This window comes from Saccopteryx leptura, chromosome 9 (assembly GCF_036850995.1).
Source record: "Saccopteryx leptura isolate mSacLep1 chromosome 9, mSacLep1_pri_phased_curated, whole genome shotgun sequence".
NCBI lineage: Eukaryota > Metazoa > Chordata > Mammalia > Chiroptera > Emballonuridae > Saccopteryx > Saccopteryx leptura.
Genome location: NC_089511.1, coordinates 49,272,400 through 49,288,999, shown reverse-complemented (window position 1 = coordinate 49,288,999; position 16,600 = coordinate 49,272,400). Strand labels below are relative to the sequence as shown.

The 16,600-nt window shown below is 34.4% G+C and overlaps 1 protein-coding gene across 1 annotated transcript in view; it reads left to right on the top strand.

Moving 5' to 3' along the window:
- Positions 1 to 16,600, top strand: part of PTEN (phosphatase and tensin homolog) — a gene marked incomplete at its 5' end in the record, with an annotated part of 89,264 nt that overhangs the window by 55,944 nt on the left and 16,720 nt on the right. Inside the window, 2 exons of the mRNA XM_066350224.1 lie at positions 4,539 to 4,582; positions 6,171 to 6,409. Of these exons, the coding sequence (XP_066206321.1) occupies positions 4,539 to 4,582; positions 6,171 to 6,409 (283 nt within the window). The remainder of the gene's footprint in view (positions 1 to 4,538; positions 4,583 to 6,170; positions 6,410 to 16,600) is intronic.

The following is a 16,600-nucleotide window of genomic DNA, read 5'->3' as shown; positions in this document are numbered from 1 at the left end:
TACAACAGGAAATTTTTAAATCTAAATTTGTTTACACTAATTCACTGTTGCAGTTTCTGTGGAGTTTGTTTATCCAATGTAAGAACAAGATTCTTTCCTACCTTCATTGGGCGTTTACATCTTTCCTATGGAAAGATTCTCTGTCTTCTGAGATGTTGCTTTTTTAGCTTTAATTTAATGATCTTTCTATTCTGATAAGACATGAGAGTGAAGTGGACACCGATATTGTTTCTCCTAGTGAGTTTTCATTAATCTCTTCAGATTCACAAAGAAGCAGACACTTATTGTGTATTTGCAACGTTAGCCATTTATAGAACATGTTGCTGGTCCAGAGGTGATTAAGATATAGTTCCAGTCCTCAGGTAATTTTATAGAGTAATATGAGAAGTGAACAAAGTATAATAGAAGAGATAACTCTTGTATAGAAGAGAGCAGTGGAAATAGTAATTGTATTCCAAAATGAAGATGTCACTAGAGAAGGATATTTGAGCTGTGATGAAGAGAATCAGTAGAGATTGACCTGCTGGCTTACCAGGAGGGGAAATGGCATTGCAAGCAAAGATAAGAGGATGTAAGAAACTTGTTGGAATAATGTGGCAGATAATTGATTATGGTCAGATTATGGGGATTGTGTGTGTGTGTATGTATGTATGTAGGCTGTGGTGGAAATAGATGACAAAATGAAAGGAAGCAAAAGTTGCTGTAGAAACAAGTGTAGGTGTGCCCCAGCTTACAATCGATCCATATGCGTGTCATACTCTTTTCCTGATTAACTTCTACAACAAGCCTTGTTTCAGATGCCAGAGTATTTCTATGGAGGAAAATAAAAACCACAATACTTTGTACTTTTGAATAACTGGATTTAAAAGTTAAATTAAGAAAAAAAAGACAAAACAGGACAAGAACTGTCAAAAACTGGAGTCCATTAAATATGAGTGACTTCAGGTTTATAATCTCAGGATTAGGCAATTAGAGTGTCTCAGAAGGAAAGTAGAAAGACATGCAAGACAAATTCTGCCTTTTTCAAAATTTTATTCAAGTAACATATTCAGATACAGGGAAGGAACTCTTTTCATTTCTGAAAGCAGCGGCATCCTGCTTCTAGGATTTAGGACTTAGCATGTCAGTATTGTGGGTCACTTTCATTATCATGGTTAAAGTTGGCATAAAGTAGCCTGGGAACTTGACTGCCTACTTGTTTTTGTGTGTCCAAACATTAGACTACCAAGTTAATGAACTGTCTTGTTATTAGTTGAGAATAGTTTTTGGTTCACATATTTTAACTCCCTTTCTCCACTCCATTTAATGGAATCATATAGGCTTTCAGAACTAGAAAATACCTGAAAGAGACCATTTAGTCCAACCGTCTCACTTTACAGATGGGGAATCTGAGGGCTAGAGAAGTTAAGTGAGTTGAACAGGTCATACAGGTACATATGGTAGTACACCATTCACTGTTTATGCCAGTATTGAGTTTGTTTGCTAATTTGTCTTTTTTTTTAACCTCCCCAGATTTTCCTTACTTGAGAAGTTTGTACTACTACCCAGTTGTAGCATGTTTTGATTTCTGATGTCACTGTTCAATCTTCTTCGCCTTCTTTCTACCCGTTTATATTTCTGGCTCTGGATAATTGAGTCTGGCAAGCATAGATATTTCTATTTCATTTCTTTAATTTTTAGGACATGAATGACATGTTATACAGTATATCTTTGCAAACATATAAATTGAAAAATGAAATATTTATATTAGACATACCTGTATTTAATAGTATATTAAACTTTTTATGGCATTTATGACATATGTGGATTAGAAGAGTTCTTAATGTAGAATTGAGAGTTCTGAATGTATAAGCAGACTGTATTTGTTTATATCTGTTAGGTGTTCAATAAGTTACTTTAAGATAAAAGACAAAATTAACCTGTCATTAACAAATTCAAGTATACTGATACTTAATAAATTAGTTTTTTTGTGTGTGAGTATTTTATTTTGTTATGTTCCTCCCTCTAATCTGTACTCTGGTGAGAGTGAGAGGAATGAGAGAGATAAGGGAATGAAGGCATGACAGAGTTCTTGCCTTTGAGGAACTTAACTGTTCACTGGATACTATATTCTGTAGTATATTTTATATGACATACAACTTTCTATTATTTTGTGGTAAACATTTAGCTGTTAATTTTTATCGATTAAGTGTTCTTTTGTAAGATAGGGATAGCTTCGTTGAAGAGAGTAGAGGCCCTACATGCTAAGCTGATTCTCTGGCAAGTCTCACTTCATTGAAAGCTTTGCCTGTTAACCTTGTCCCTTTCTTCACTTTCTGTCTACTACAGTGACTTCATAAAACCTTTCTCCTTCAGTGTCTCTTCATTTCTCTTGTATCATATAAGCCAGTATGAGGTAATGATAAGAAAATATCTTTTAAGTTGAGTTTTAATTATAAAGAAGTATAAATGATTAGTTGTAACACTTGTTTTAGTTAAAGCTCATTAGCTTTATTTATGTATCTTTAGTTTTGTTTTGAGAAGCTTAGTATACTGCAAAAAATTTACAGGAAACTTTGTGTGTGTTTTTGTGTGTGTTTGTGCATGCAGTTATCAGAGAAGGTTTTAATTAAGAAGAAACTATTCTTACCCTACCAGCCCCTACCCAGATCAGTTTCATCACTACCAGTCCCAGTATGTGTTCTCACATACTTCTTAGCAGTACCTTTAGAGAGTACATAGTTTGTTTATGTTTTCAATATCACTATTTATTGGTTCTTTTGTGCCAAATACTGCTCTTGTAGGAAGGTTGGCTTTGACTAAATTTTGTTACTGCTTTTGTTTTAAAAATTATATTCAATTTTTAAATTATAAGTGGCAGTATGGAGCAGTACTGGAAAAAGATTGACTTTTGTAATCAGAGGAGCTGAACTTGATTGAGCCTTGTCTCTTCTATTTACATATTGTGGTTTAGGGCAAGATTTTTAGTGTGCTAAATCTTAGCCCTTTCATGTTTGAAATGGAGATAATATTAACTGTTTTATGGTTGTGAGGATGAGTCAGAAAAACATGGAAAGTCCTTTGTAAGGTGTTTGCATCTAGTAGACATTTAGTAGCTCATTTCTACATATTTACGTATATGTGCTCATGTCATTACTGAATACATTTTATTTCTGGCAAAACACAATATACTAAATTGTAGTATGGTAAAACGGAAGAGCTTTGTTTTGCATTGTATTATGAAAGTTTATTTCAGTTCTGACAACTTAGAAACTAGTGAATTGTAGTTTGTTTATAATTAGTTTAACCTTCATGTGGATTTGGGTTTCAAATTGAGGAGCTATGCAGATATTTTCAGGATTTCTAAAAGTAAAATATAGATGCACAGTTGCTTAGTTGAAACTCTTGGGGCCAGTTTGTTTCAGCATTCGTAAGTTTTTCAGTTTTCAGAAAGGTATCATGGAAGCATGTATTTTATTATAGCACCTCACTGGTGCTTGGGTTAGACCTAGAATAAAATGTTTGATTATTCACTGTAAGTGTCTTAATTAAGGACTACATACAATCTTATAAATTCAAAATCTCGTAAGTTTTGCTGTAATTGAGTTTGCCATAAATTTTTTTAAAAATGTTAGATGTTTCACACTTTGAGGATTTTAGAATTCTGGATTAAGGGTCTGTAGACCTTGATATATTTTAAAATACTAAGTTTTTATTTTAAATAATTTTTTAATGGTCTGGTTTGTTTAATATTTGGTGTTACCAGGATACTGTTGAACAACCTAATACAATATATGGAATTCCTTTCTGAGCCTATTAATGTTTATAAACATGAGCTATTAATTATGAATAAGCCAGTTTATGATAACAAACGTGTCACAACTAATAAAAAGATGAATTTTAGCTGCCCTAAAGTAGTGCTAAGTTAACATTTTACTATTCTGTATTGATTTTACTTGTTACTCTTTCATTACTCTAAGACTTCAATGAAAATTTGTAACGAGAAGATATTGAAAAAGATCTCTGGGTTATATAAAAAGAGAAAGGTCTAGTTTTAAAAAGTTGATTAAAGTGTTGTGTCTGAGTAGATTAGCATCATTTAGTTTCTTTCTTTACTTTTCCTTTGCATTTAAAATTTCACAGTTTTTAACATGTATCTTTTAAAATAAGTTTAAGAAAACTGTGTATGCTCAACTGTGAAGTAAAGATGATTCTAAAACTAGGTGTTAAACTCCATTAGCATGCAGAATTTCCATAAAGGAAATTTGAAGGTATAGATGCAGCTGAATTTGCAGTATTGTTATTAGTGACATTGCAAGTTTTGTAAGCAAATGTGTCAAGTCTAATTGCATACACTTAGTGTTTTAGGCATCAGTTTCCTTAATTGTAAAATGGGGTTAGTAACAGAACCTATATCACAGAATTAAAAGAAATACTTAATATAAAACACTTAACATAATGCTTGGTATATTCTAAAGCTTCAGAAAATGTTTGTTACTATTTACTTTTTTCTCATATATAAAAGATAACTTTATATCACATTTAAACTTCTCTTTTAGATGTGCTGAAAGACATTATGATACCGCCAAATTTAACTGCAGAGGTAGGTATTATGTTAAATAACTTAAAACCAATAAATCTTACTGTCATTGCAATAATAAACTCATTATTAAGTGAGAAATATTTGTCTTAAACATGGCCTTAGAAAATTTGAAAAATATAATTTGCTGTTGTGTTTTAGGAAACAAGTGTAATATAAACCTGCCAGAAATATTAGAAAAACTAAATTGCAGAATGGACTAAAAATTAGAAATTTTCTAGCTAGCAATAAAATAAAGAGGGGGTCATAACAACTTTCTGAGGCATTTGGTGTAATCATAAGATGGTTTAGAGAAAGCAGAACAAACTTAACTCTGTCAAAGAACATGACCGAAAAGGTGGAAAAGGGTAAAATATGGATAAGGGGAACCTGGTCGGTGAGAGCAGGGCACTGTTTTAAATGAGTTCTTCTTCAGGTACAGTCAGTTCTATCTTGGAGCTCACAGAAACTTTCATTTGTGTTTGTGGAACTTCTTGAGCCATGAGAGAACTTGAAAATTGAGAAGTTTGGTAGATGCTGTTAAGAGAAAGTGAGGGCCATAACTTGAGATTTATCTAGCTTTATATAAACATTTACCAAGTTTTCCCAGATGTTTTTTGTGTGCCACTGGGGAAATGAAGATATTATGATAGCAGTGAGGTAGATGACTAAGTGAAAGCTGTCCTGATGACCCCTGTAATCATAGTCATTGTCTACCAAAAGAGCTTTCCTGCCACAACAAAGGACTTAATTAACTTTATCCTGTGCCACATTAGGATTTGGTTGAAGATACAAGACATGCTCTTTACATATTTAGATGACACAGGATAATTAGGTACCTTAGAGAGTCAGAATTTTTAAGGATCTTAATAGTGGACCCCAGGCAGAAACCAGTAAGATAAAATTTACTGGGGATATATTTAAAGTCCTGTTGGTGGGCAAATTTTAAAAAACTCTTATTTTCACTATGGGATACAAAGAAGTTTTAGGTTCTTAATAAGTCATGTAAAAAGACTTTTATTTGAAATTTTATTTGATAAACTTCACTACAGTTGTATACTGACTATAAGTAGTTTTTTAGTTTCTTTTGTAAATGCCTTTAAAATCAATTGTACAACACACTTAGCATTTCTATTATATGAAGTTTAAAATGCAGTCCTGTATGCAATCCTTCCTATTGTTGATTTATTATAATCATTCTTTTGAGTATGTTTTGTGGTGATGCAATGTTACAAGTATTATTGCTCCTTTTATTGGAAAATTAATTCAAAGTCCTAATAAGATGTTTATATGACATTTCATTTTGAGTTCATCCCTACCTCTGATATGTTTGACCTGTGCTACCTGTCCATAGCAAAGTTTCCTCCTTTATAAAGTGGGGTAAATAATACTTGGCTTTCCTGTTTATTAGGTAAGTTAAGAGTTAATGAGAGACTATTTTTATTCAAAAATTTAAAAATTATCAGACAATAAATTATTTTTTTTCTGGCATTCAGCTTTTCTTTTAAACATCTATTGAGCTTCTATGCAGCATTTCTAAAGTTAAACTTACCTTTAATAAACAATTCAGGAAAGATTTTTCACTTATTCTGAGTTTATCTTTTTAACACAGTTGCACAGTATCCTTTTGAAGACCATAATCCACCACAGCTAGAACTTATCAAACCCTTTTGTGAAGATCTTGACCAATGGCTAAGTGAAGATGACAATCATGTTGCAGCAATTCACTGTAAAGCTGGAAAGGGACGAACTGGTGTAATGATTTGCGCATATTTGTTACATCGGGGCAAATTTTTAAAGGCACAAGAGGCCCTAGATTTCTATGGGGAAGTAAGGACCAGAGACAAAAAGGTAAGTTGTATTTGAGGTTTTTCTTTCCTTTTCCCAGATCTAAGAATTTATTAGAAAACAGATTTTTAAAAAGAAAGTTGGTAACCTTATGTATTTCTTCTAAACATTTAAATCAATTACTACCTTAACTTCTATGTGAGCAAATATTGATTGAATTTTTCTGTTCAAGCTCTCATTTTTGTGTTTTGCTACTAGCAAATCTTACCCATTATAACTGTATTGCATATTTAGTCTCAAATACTCACAAAGTATTTTAAAAAGCAGCATGTTGATCAAAAATAAGCTTGATATTTTTGAAGCTTGATTGAGAATAAAATGTACTTGATTAATAATAACTTGGATGCCATTATCTAGTAAAGTATGATCTTTGCTTTATAACATATATTATTCTTTGATATGAATATTTATATAAGTAAAGATTAGTCAGAAGTTCTCATTGAGAAGACTAATAAATGTGTTGAAAATCAGTGATTAATTAGTGTAGTTCATTTGAAAGCAAAAATGAACTCTTGGAAGAACTCTTACATTGATTTTCAAGAGATTTATTTCTTCAGATAGTAAGTATGGAAAAATATGTTTACATTTTTTACAAAGAGATTTTGTACATTTCTCTGTCTCTGAGAAGGAAATAACCTAAAACATTCCAGGTAGATGGGAAAACTCATTTAAAGAGCTTTATTGAGGGAGACATCATAACTTATGTGAAAGATTTATTTCAGTTTTATATATAAGGATGCCAAAGTACTGTTTATTGGTGGTAGTTTAAGAAATTGAGTCTTATAAAGTTGATTATGATAGATTGACTTACATTTCTGTACATGGTGTGTACTCTGGGTTGATAGCACTGGAATGAACTCTAGAGTGGGGGACCTGAGATGTTTACTTTGGTTCATCCTTTCATCATCTAGAGGGAAACAATTGCTTTTGCTGATTAAAACTATGGAAGGTAATTTGCTTTACACTGAAGTGAATAAATGCAGAGCACAGGAAAAGACTGAATGGAGGAAAACTAAGAAGCAGATCAAATTATAATAACAGTTGCAGAAGCAATGGGAGAAATTTAAAACAGACATTTTGGTAGTGGGAAAAAAATCAGCCAAAAAGAATTTAAAGTAAAAAATAGAAAAGTTATGTAATGTGGAGCCAGAACACTAGATTTAAGCTAGGGCCTCTTAAACTGTTAATGTTGTTGTACACCTTTTAAAAATATAAAGAACACTATAAATATTCTCTCAAAAATGTGCATGGTGTACATGAACATAAAATTGTTCTTAAGTTTTTAGTTGCATTGAAAACTATTTTTTTATCATAGAAAAATAAAAGAAATCTTCATTAAAATTATGTCTCTTTTTAATGCAAAAATCAGTGGCCACTCGTTGAGACTGATGACTAAATCTAATTGGTACAGGTTAACCAAAATTAAGCTTTAGTTTAGTAAATTTTAATGAAAGGGCTACTATTCTTTAGCTTTTAAATAATGTGCAAGCTACTCCATTGTCTTTGACTTTGCAACCTTTGTGTCATCTTTGATATGCAGTCAATATTGACTTTGTTTTTGGTCAGAACAAGTGCTAAAAACAGAATCTATAGATTCTTTTTGCTAGATGAGAAAGTGGTATTGTGTCAAGAACTGCGAATTCTCTAAGACTCTTCAGATAAATTAGTGTTGAATAATTAACTTTACCTTCTAGTTAATAAGATCATTTTTGGCCAGATCCTGACATAATGCTATTAGGAAAGAAAGGATTATGACTACACATTTTAGTTTTAAGAATGAAGGTTTAAACTGTAATCAAGTTTATATTTTACCCAGTTAATGGCAGTTAAATTTCTGACTATAGATTTGTCTTCTAAAGCCAGTGAGCTTATATAGCAAACATTTCATAGTTACTCCCACTTCTTGACAAAACCACTTGAGAAGCCCTTGATGGAAAGTCTTGGTTTTGCACCCTGGCCAGATAGCTTGGTTGGTTGGAGCATTGTCCTGGAGCATAGAGGTTGCCAGTTTGATTTCCTGTGTCTAGGCACATACAGGAAGCATCTTGATGTTCCTGTCTCTCTTTCCTTGCTGTAGGGCCAGTAGTCGCAGCTGTCCTGGCCAAGCACATGCAGGTTCAGGTTGTCATTGGATTCGGGCAGATGGTAAAGAAACAGTGGAGCCAAAAAATGGTGGGCCATTCCTTTATTAAAGTCTCACACTGGCTGACGAGTAACACACAGGAAAAACACTTCCCTTTCACTCATTCAGAGCTCCCAGAGCCCTGACACATTCTCCAGTTTCACACCAGGAGAATCTTCAGTTTCTCCTAGAATTAAAGGCCCCGCTAGTCTCAGCAGAGCTTGCAAAGCCCCTCACCTTTGGTTCCCATCTGCACACTTCCTCTTTTTCTGCACAAACTGGCAGCACTCTGCAGTCTCTTTGATCTCACTCTGCTAACATGGCTTCTTTTCTCTTTCTCCTTCTGCTCTCTTTTCCAAAACTTTCTGGCTGGAGAACCTCTCCTCCCGCAGACATTAGCAAAACAATGGCCCTTCCCAACAGGAAGGTAATTTGCAAATTTCACAGACCACATATACCTGGCTCTGCTCAGCCTCCAATGCAAACTATAAGCGAGCAAACATAAAAATCATATTTTACAAACTTATTTGACCAAAATTTGTCTCTCTCAAGACAAAAAAAATAAAGTAAAATAAAATAAAAATCTTGGCTTTTATGATTTTGGCTATTTTCACAACAGGTTTTTCATGACAAATCCTCTTGCATAGGCTGTGATTCAAAGCCTGGCACTCATGAAGCAGTAGTACACTTCACAGCAATATTACCTATTTCCCTCAAGAATGATGGTAGAATCTTGCACCCCAGTGCATACTGATGAACAACACAGTGAATCATAGTGACATGCAGAACTCCTGTCTTTACCAAAGCAGCAAAACCAGTTATTTTGTCAGGCATTAAGGCAGGGGTCCCCAAACTTTTTACACAGGGGGCCAGTTCACTGTCCCTCAGACCTTTGGAGGGCCGGACTATAAAAAAAAACTATGAACAAATCCCTATGCACACTGCACATATCTTATTTTAAAGTAAAAAAACAAAATGGGAACAAATACAATATTTAAAATAAAGAACAAGTAAATTTAAATAAACAAACTGACCAGTATTTCAATGGAAACTATGGTCTTGCTTTGGGCTAATGAGATGGTCAATGTCCGGTTCCATATTTGTCACTGCTAGCCGTAACAAGTGATATGACACGCTTCCGGAGCCGTGAGGCGACGCCACATACAGTACTCCAGGAGCACAAGATGCGGATACATCCTGTGCTCCTCTCACTGACCACCAATGAAAGAGGTGCCCCTTCTGGAAGTGCGGTGGGGGCCGGATAAATGGCCTCAGGGGACCACAGTTTGGGGACCCCTGCATTAAGGTATACTATCTGCCTACAGCAGTAGTAGCATTTCCAGGCATGCCCTATGGTATTCCAGAGAAATATGTGCCTGTTGGGTACCAAAAAACCAACAGGGTTTTTGGAGTTTAGATTTTTGGGGGATAGAGTTGTGGGGAATTGGCTGTAAACTGACAGTCTGCCCCAACCCCCTCCCTCACTTGCTTGGTTAGGTTGCAAAAGGCTGTTAAGCTGTGGTGCTGGATTGTTTACACTACTCCCCATGTTCCCCGGAAAGACTGGAGGCAAGTTTCTTCTATACTTTGTTCGGTGTAAAGTTAAGACGATATGTATGGTGGGGGTTTTGGTTTGATGATTAAATATTAGGAATTGTCTCTTGAAGCCTTTTGGATTTCTTTAAAAGAAGAATATGTGGCAATATCTAAAAAAGCTTTGAACATTTTAGTACAATTTTCAACATCCTATTTATGTGAATTAGGATTTTCTACCCACAACACAATTAAAAGTAAAAAGAGAGGAATTCTTCAATGTATTGACGAGGAAATGAGAGTTTGCCTTTCAAATATTTGCCCAAACATTGAAGAAATCGCTAGGACACATCAGGCTCATGTTTCTCATAAACACAAGAATGAAAAAACTTAACACATTTGTGCCAGGACCTGCCGAATATAATAAATCTTACTAAGAATGTATCTATATATATAAAAAGATAACTTTTTTGTCATTTATTTTTTAACCCCTATATTTTACAAATTCTAAAAAGCATAACTCAAAAAATGTAACATAAAAATATTTTTTAATGTCAGAATAAATTTAATTTTGTCATTTATTTCATTTAATTAACATAAAAGCATACTTGGACTTTATATTTTTTCTTTAATATTTCACTTAATTATTGTAACATATTTCTCAGAAATTTGTATATAGTGCGCCTATAATTATTTGTAGGATTTTAAATGTGCCCCAACTTCAAAAAGTTTGAGAACCACTGGCTTACAGTATACTGAGGTTTCTTCAGAAGAAGATTTTTTAGTGCGTGAGGCTGACACTCTGGGACCAACTGCACCATTCTTAGTGCCAGGGGGAAGAGAGAGAGAAGGGGTAGAGGGAGGGAGGGAGAAGCAGATGGTCGCTTCTCTTGTCTTTGCTGACAGGGAAAAGTCTACCCACTGAGCAAACTGATTAGGGCCCAGAAGAAGGGTTTTTTGTTTGTTTTTTGGGGGGCAGGCATGAGCAAAGGAACTTCACCATTTTAAAAATATTGATGTCTCCTGAAGTTTCCAGAAAGGACTCAAATAGGAATTATTCTTTGATTGTATTACCCTGCATGTATATGATGAAAACGAGTAGTGGGCTAAGTTGAGAAGTCATATACTGAAGGAAGGTGGTATTTCCATTCCTTTCACAGCTTGTTTCATAGTTTTAGGAGTGGGGGATGTCTTTTTAAAAACTTTTTTTTTGAAATGGATAAAATTGTTAGATAGCAATACTGCAACTATCTTATATATTACAGGGTACAAATATGAATGACCATTTCTGAAGTATTAGCCTTCACATTCAACTGTGTTCCTTTTTTGTTTGTTTGGCATTATAACCAACCGCCTGGTAGGGCAAAGATTTTGAGTTGGGAGCAAATAAAAATTATGTAATTGTCTATCTAGCCTTTTCTAACTCAGATCATATATTCAATCTTGCTCCCTTCTTCCTTCCCTCTCACACCCACCCTCCCCACACATATGCATATAGACCCTTTCTGATGTAAGTGCTTCTGTTGAATAATTGACCTGAATGCTTCTGATAGTGAGAACTAGCCATAGTGAGAAGCAGTTGGGATATTGCATCTCATCATGTTCAGGGATACAAGTAAAACTGAAATTTACTTCAACTTTATTATACTTTATTTTCTCTGATTCCAGTATAACTTAGATATAAAAATCTCAATAGTCAAAAAGGGAGCTCATATTTTAATTTGTGAATTGGAAGATGCTTTTTGTCATCATACTCTGGTACAATTGTCAGTTCTGTTTCTCCATAGAGGTGAGGAGAGATTTGATGACATAGGAAGGCCCACGGGACATCATTATGAAGTCAGGCCAGAGTGAAAGATGGCAGAGAAATATTTATGAAACGAAAATGTAAAATTTTTAGTGTCATGTGGAATAATGGGGTAGTACAGTACCTACATCATCCGCAGAACTGCCCTAGGCACAGGTATTCTTCATCCTCTTAGAGATTGGACTCTTAAGAGGAGTCCAAGTGAAAGGTGAGGCTTATAAAATTGGAATTTGTACATACTCTTAAGGGTGGATGCAGTAAAACTGTTATGTTTAGCTGTTTGTTACATGATAGTAAGATTCAGGGTTGAGTAATTTAGTCAAAATTTATCACTTTTAGCACCTTAGGATCAAATCATTGAGATCTGCTGTGCTTAGCTTATAATTAATTGATATACCTAGACTTTTTTTTTATGAATTTCGGATTCTGAAAGAGTATCCTAATGTGCTCCTACCTTTATCCCTGTGTATATTTTAAAAAGGAAAGAGAAATTTATGAGTAGATGTTGACAAAGCTGTATTTTACTAAATGGTGCTATTTGCGTTTTAGGTTGAAACAGTATTAGAAAGCTAGATATAGTGGATAAAAGTCATAGGATTTTTATTTTTTGCAGGAATGTTTCTTATTTTATTGATGATAAAACTGAGACCCAGAAAGATGAAGTGCTTTTAGATTATCCAGTTAAGGACAGCCTTCAGAGTGAAGTTTGAGTTCCTGGGCATACTGTTTATCTTTATTAAGTCCACAAATCCTGGAACTGCAAGAGAATTTTGAGACTATTTAGAATTAATCTCTGTACAGGGTCATGCTCTCCTGAAAGGTCATGTAATGCTGATAAAATTGACCTGTTTTGAAAGACTCTTCAGTTGACGGGTGCTAGGACATTTAATGACCTTTGATTTAAGTAGTTAAAAACGTTCAAATATAGTATATTATATGTTTACCTAATGTTGGAATACTAGTGAAATAATATATTTTTAAACTGTAACTAATTTCATTGTAAGAAAATTTAGCTGAGCATATATACAACTATGGAATTATTCCAGAGAAGTATTTTATAATGAATATAATTGATCATCCAAAGTAGTTTTATTCTTGAAACATGTGCTAATAGATGTATCCTCTTGCCAATGTTTCCTTTTAGGTTGAGTCTATAGGTTTGCATTTTTGTAATTGTGAACCCTGTGTTATAGGCAGTACATACGTTTTACCTACTTTTAGTTTGTATTTGATTAGTTTTATTAGAACTTTTTAAAAGTTGTTTTGCTTATATCCTTAATTTTAATTATAGAGAAACATTAGGAAGCTGAAGAAAATTTATATTCTGGTGACATTTATATAGGACCAGAAAGTTTCTTCTCTTCCTCCTTCTCTTCTCTCATTCTCCTTCCCCTCTCCCTCTCCCTTTTTCTCTGTCTTCTCCCTCACCCCCTCTTCCCACCCCTTGTTTTGAAGAAAGACGAGCCTGTTGTCATGTTTTTGTGAAGAATTCGTAGACTTTGCAGAGACTCTCCTCAAAATAATTGGGTGCAGAGTCTTGACATTTCCTCAGCAGACCTGATGTAAGTTAGATGGCAGAGCGGTGGGTTCCAGCTTACCATAAATGTGCCATTGTATTAGTAATGCCCTATTAATATTTCAGGTTTTGAATGTTTGGTAGAAGTCAAAGTTCAACTGATAGCTCCTATAAGAAAAATGTTTTCTGAGAGTCAGGCAACTTCTTGAGGAAGGGAGACACTATCTTTCATTCAGTGATTCATAAGAAGGAAACGTGACACTTCCATAGAACAACTGGGGTTGTTTCTATCTAGTTCTGTGCCTCTCACACTGTCTGCATTTGCACCTCTGTTTCCAGAATTGTCATCAGTACTCACAATTTTTATGGTCAACTATGAATAAAGAGTTAAAACATCCTACAAGTGCTGATAAGTATGTATTTTGGAAAGATTTCCAAATTCCAAAAAGATAAACTTTTATTATATGACAGACTTACCCGGAATTTCTGCTGTTCCTCTCTCTTTCCCTTGCTTTCCCCTTTTCAGGTGGTAGTAGGTAAAGAAAGCATTAACATTTATTTTGTTTGATTAAACTTTTAGGAAAAATATTTCAGCTTTTGATTTATTTCCAAAGCAGTTATGAGAAATAAAGTTCCTATCTGTTATGCTCTCTGTGAGCTTATTAGCTTATCTTTAATGAAGACTTAAGTTTTCTAGTAATAATAAACACTAACTTTATTCTAAGTGATCCCAAGAAGATAGAATTCTGAGCTATGAATTTTTATGTCCTATCATATTTAACCAGGTTATTATTATTATTGAGAGAGAAAGAGAGGAAGGGAGAGAGATAAGAAGAATCAACTTATAATTGTGGCACTTTAGTTGTTCATTGATTGCCTCTCATATGTGCCTTGACTGGGGGCTCCAGCTGAGACAATGACCCCTTGCTCAAGCCAGCGATCTTGGGGCTTCAAGCCATCAACCATGGGATCAAATTGATGATCTCATGCTCAAGCTGGATGATCATTTGCTCAGGCTGGCAATCTCAGGGTTTCGAACCTGGGACCTCATTGTCCAAGATTGATGCTCTATCTACTGTGCTACCACTTGTCAGGCAGGTTATTTTTTTCTAGTTTATTTACTAAATTTCCCCATATAGTAACTTAATGAAATTTTATAATTTTCTCTTTGTTTAAAACTAAATAAACTATAATTATTCTCTTTTTCAGCTTTAAAAAACTCAGTATAGTATTTTAATTTTTTCTAATGTATTCTCTTAGACTAAATTGTGTTCTTCTAATACATGGTATATAAATCTGTTATCTAGCCTATGTTTAGTATTCATAAAATTATAAGATTTTTATACCTTGAAAGACCTTAGTAATTATTTAATTCAGTCCCATTCTAATGTAAATAGAAACAGGTCTGCAAAAATCAGTCTGTCCTGAGTCATTTAATCTGTTTGTATAATAACTCTAAATCAGACTAACTAAACTCAAATCCAGTATCCTTTGTATTGTATTATGTTCTCCTGTTTATTATTTTTCCTTCTTATTTTGATCCCCAAAGTAGAAATAGAAACTGAAAAAGGGAGGGAAGCAGTTGTATTATTATGTAGTAGAACTCTTTCAATTTCAAGTCAATGCAAAATAGCTTAAAATAAAAGGAGGTGCTTATTGGCTTGTATAACCCTAAAGAGGCTCTGGCCTGTATCTAGGCACTTAACAGATGTCAGGAATCTCTTTCAACTCTCTCCTTTCCTCTGTATATATGTACTTTATTTTTGGGCAGGCTCTCTCTAATATAATGGCAAGGTATGACTCCCAGTAGCTCCAGTTTTATATTCTGCCTGCTTTAGCAACTGCAGCGGGAAAAGAATTACAGTTTGAGCAAAAATTCCTGGATTAGGTTCTAATTTAACTGGATTAGGGCATGTACTCATTCTTAACCAAACATTCAGCCAGAGGCTTGGTGCATATATCTGACCCTGAAGAATAGGGCCCACCTCCCATGCCCTTAAACCCCAGGGAGCTTGATAGCTTCCCAGAGGGGAAAGGATGCTGCGCAGAGAGAAGAATGCCAGTCGTCTGCTTCATATTAGTCTCCAGGATTCTGTGGTTCATGCACCACTATTTAATACATTATACTTTAATTAGTTGCATAGAATTGAAACACTATGTATTATATTCTAAACTTTGGAGATTCTTCACGAATAGAATAAATAACAGCTCAAAGAGATCTTATTTTTGATCACATAGTTAGTAGGTGTGCTATTAGTAAAACCTAGGAACTTGGAGTAAAAAGTTTTAGAATCAAGATTCACATTAAGGTTCAGATGCAGATTTTGAACAAGATATTTAATGTGTACCGGAACTGTTTTCTTATCCTTAAAATAAGAGGTAGTAGAATCTATCTTGTGAAGTTGTAGTATTGTTAGAATATATGCAAAATGTTTGGCACGTAGTCTGATACGCAATAACTTGTTATATATTGTCATTGTAATAATCGCTGTTCCTAAGAACTACATTTCTTCCTTTGTTGAATTACTTTTCTATAATAATCTTATTCTGATCATTCTGACATGTAGCTTTTCAAGCTACTAGCAAACACTATATGTTAAAATATCTACATTATTTCTGAGTTTAGGAGTGCCAGGGGAAAATTTACTGAAGTAGAAAATTACTTTTTAAAATGAGGACTCTAGATTGTGAATTCATCGTAGAGAATAAAACATTACATATCTTGTGTTGTGGTATCTAAGTGATATTCTGGTTTGGTAGTATTCTAGGTTTGAAACATGTATATAACCTATACTTTTAAGTCTCTTTTTTAAGAGATCAATCATATACAGAGATTTACATAAAATAACTCAGGCTAAAAAAATAGTTTATTATTATTATTATTATTTATTTATTAATATTTTTCTGAAGTGAGAAGCAGGGAGGCAAAGAGACAGACTCCTGCATGTGCCCAACCAGGATCCACCCAGCAAGCCCACTGGGCAATGCTCTATTGTGGCCGGATGCATTCTAGCACCTGAGGTGGAGGCCATGGAGCCATTCTCAGCACCTGGGCCATCTTTGCTCCAGTGGAGCCTTGGCTGTGGGAGGGGAAGAGAGAGATAGAGAGGAAGGAGAGGTGGAAGGGTAGAGAAGCAGATGTGCACTTCTCCTGTGTGCCCTGGCTGAGAATGGAACCCAAAACTTCCACATGCTGGACCGATGTTCTACCACTGA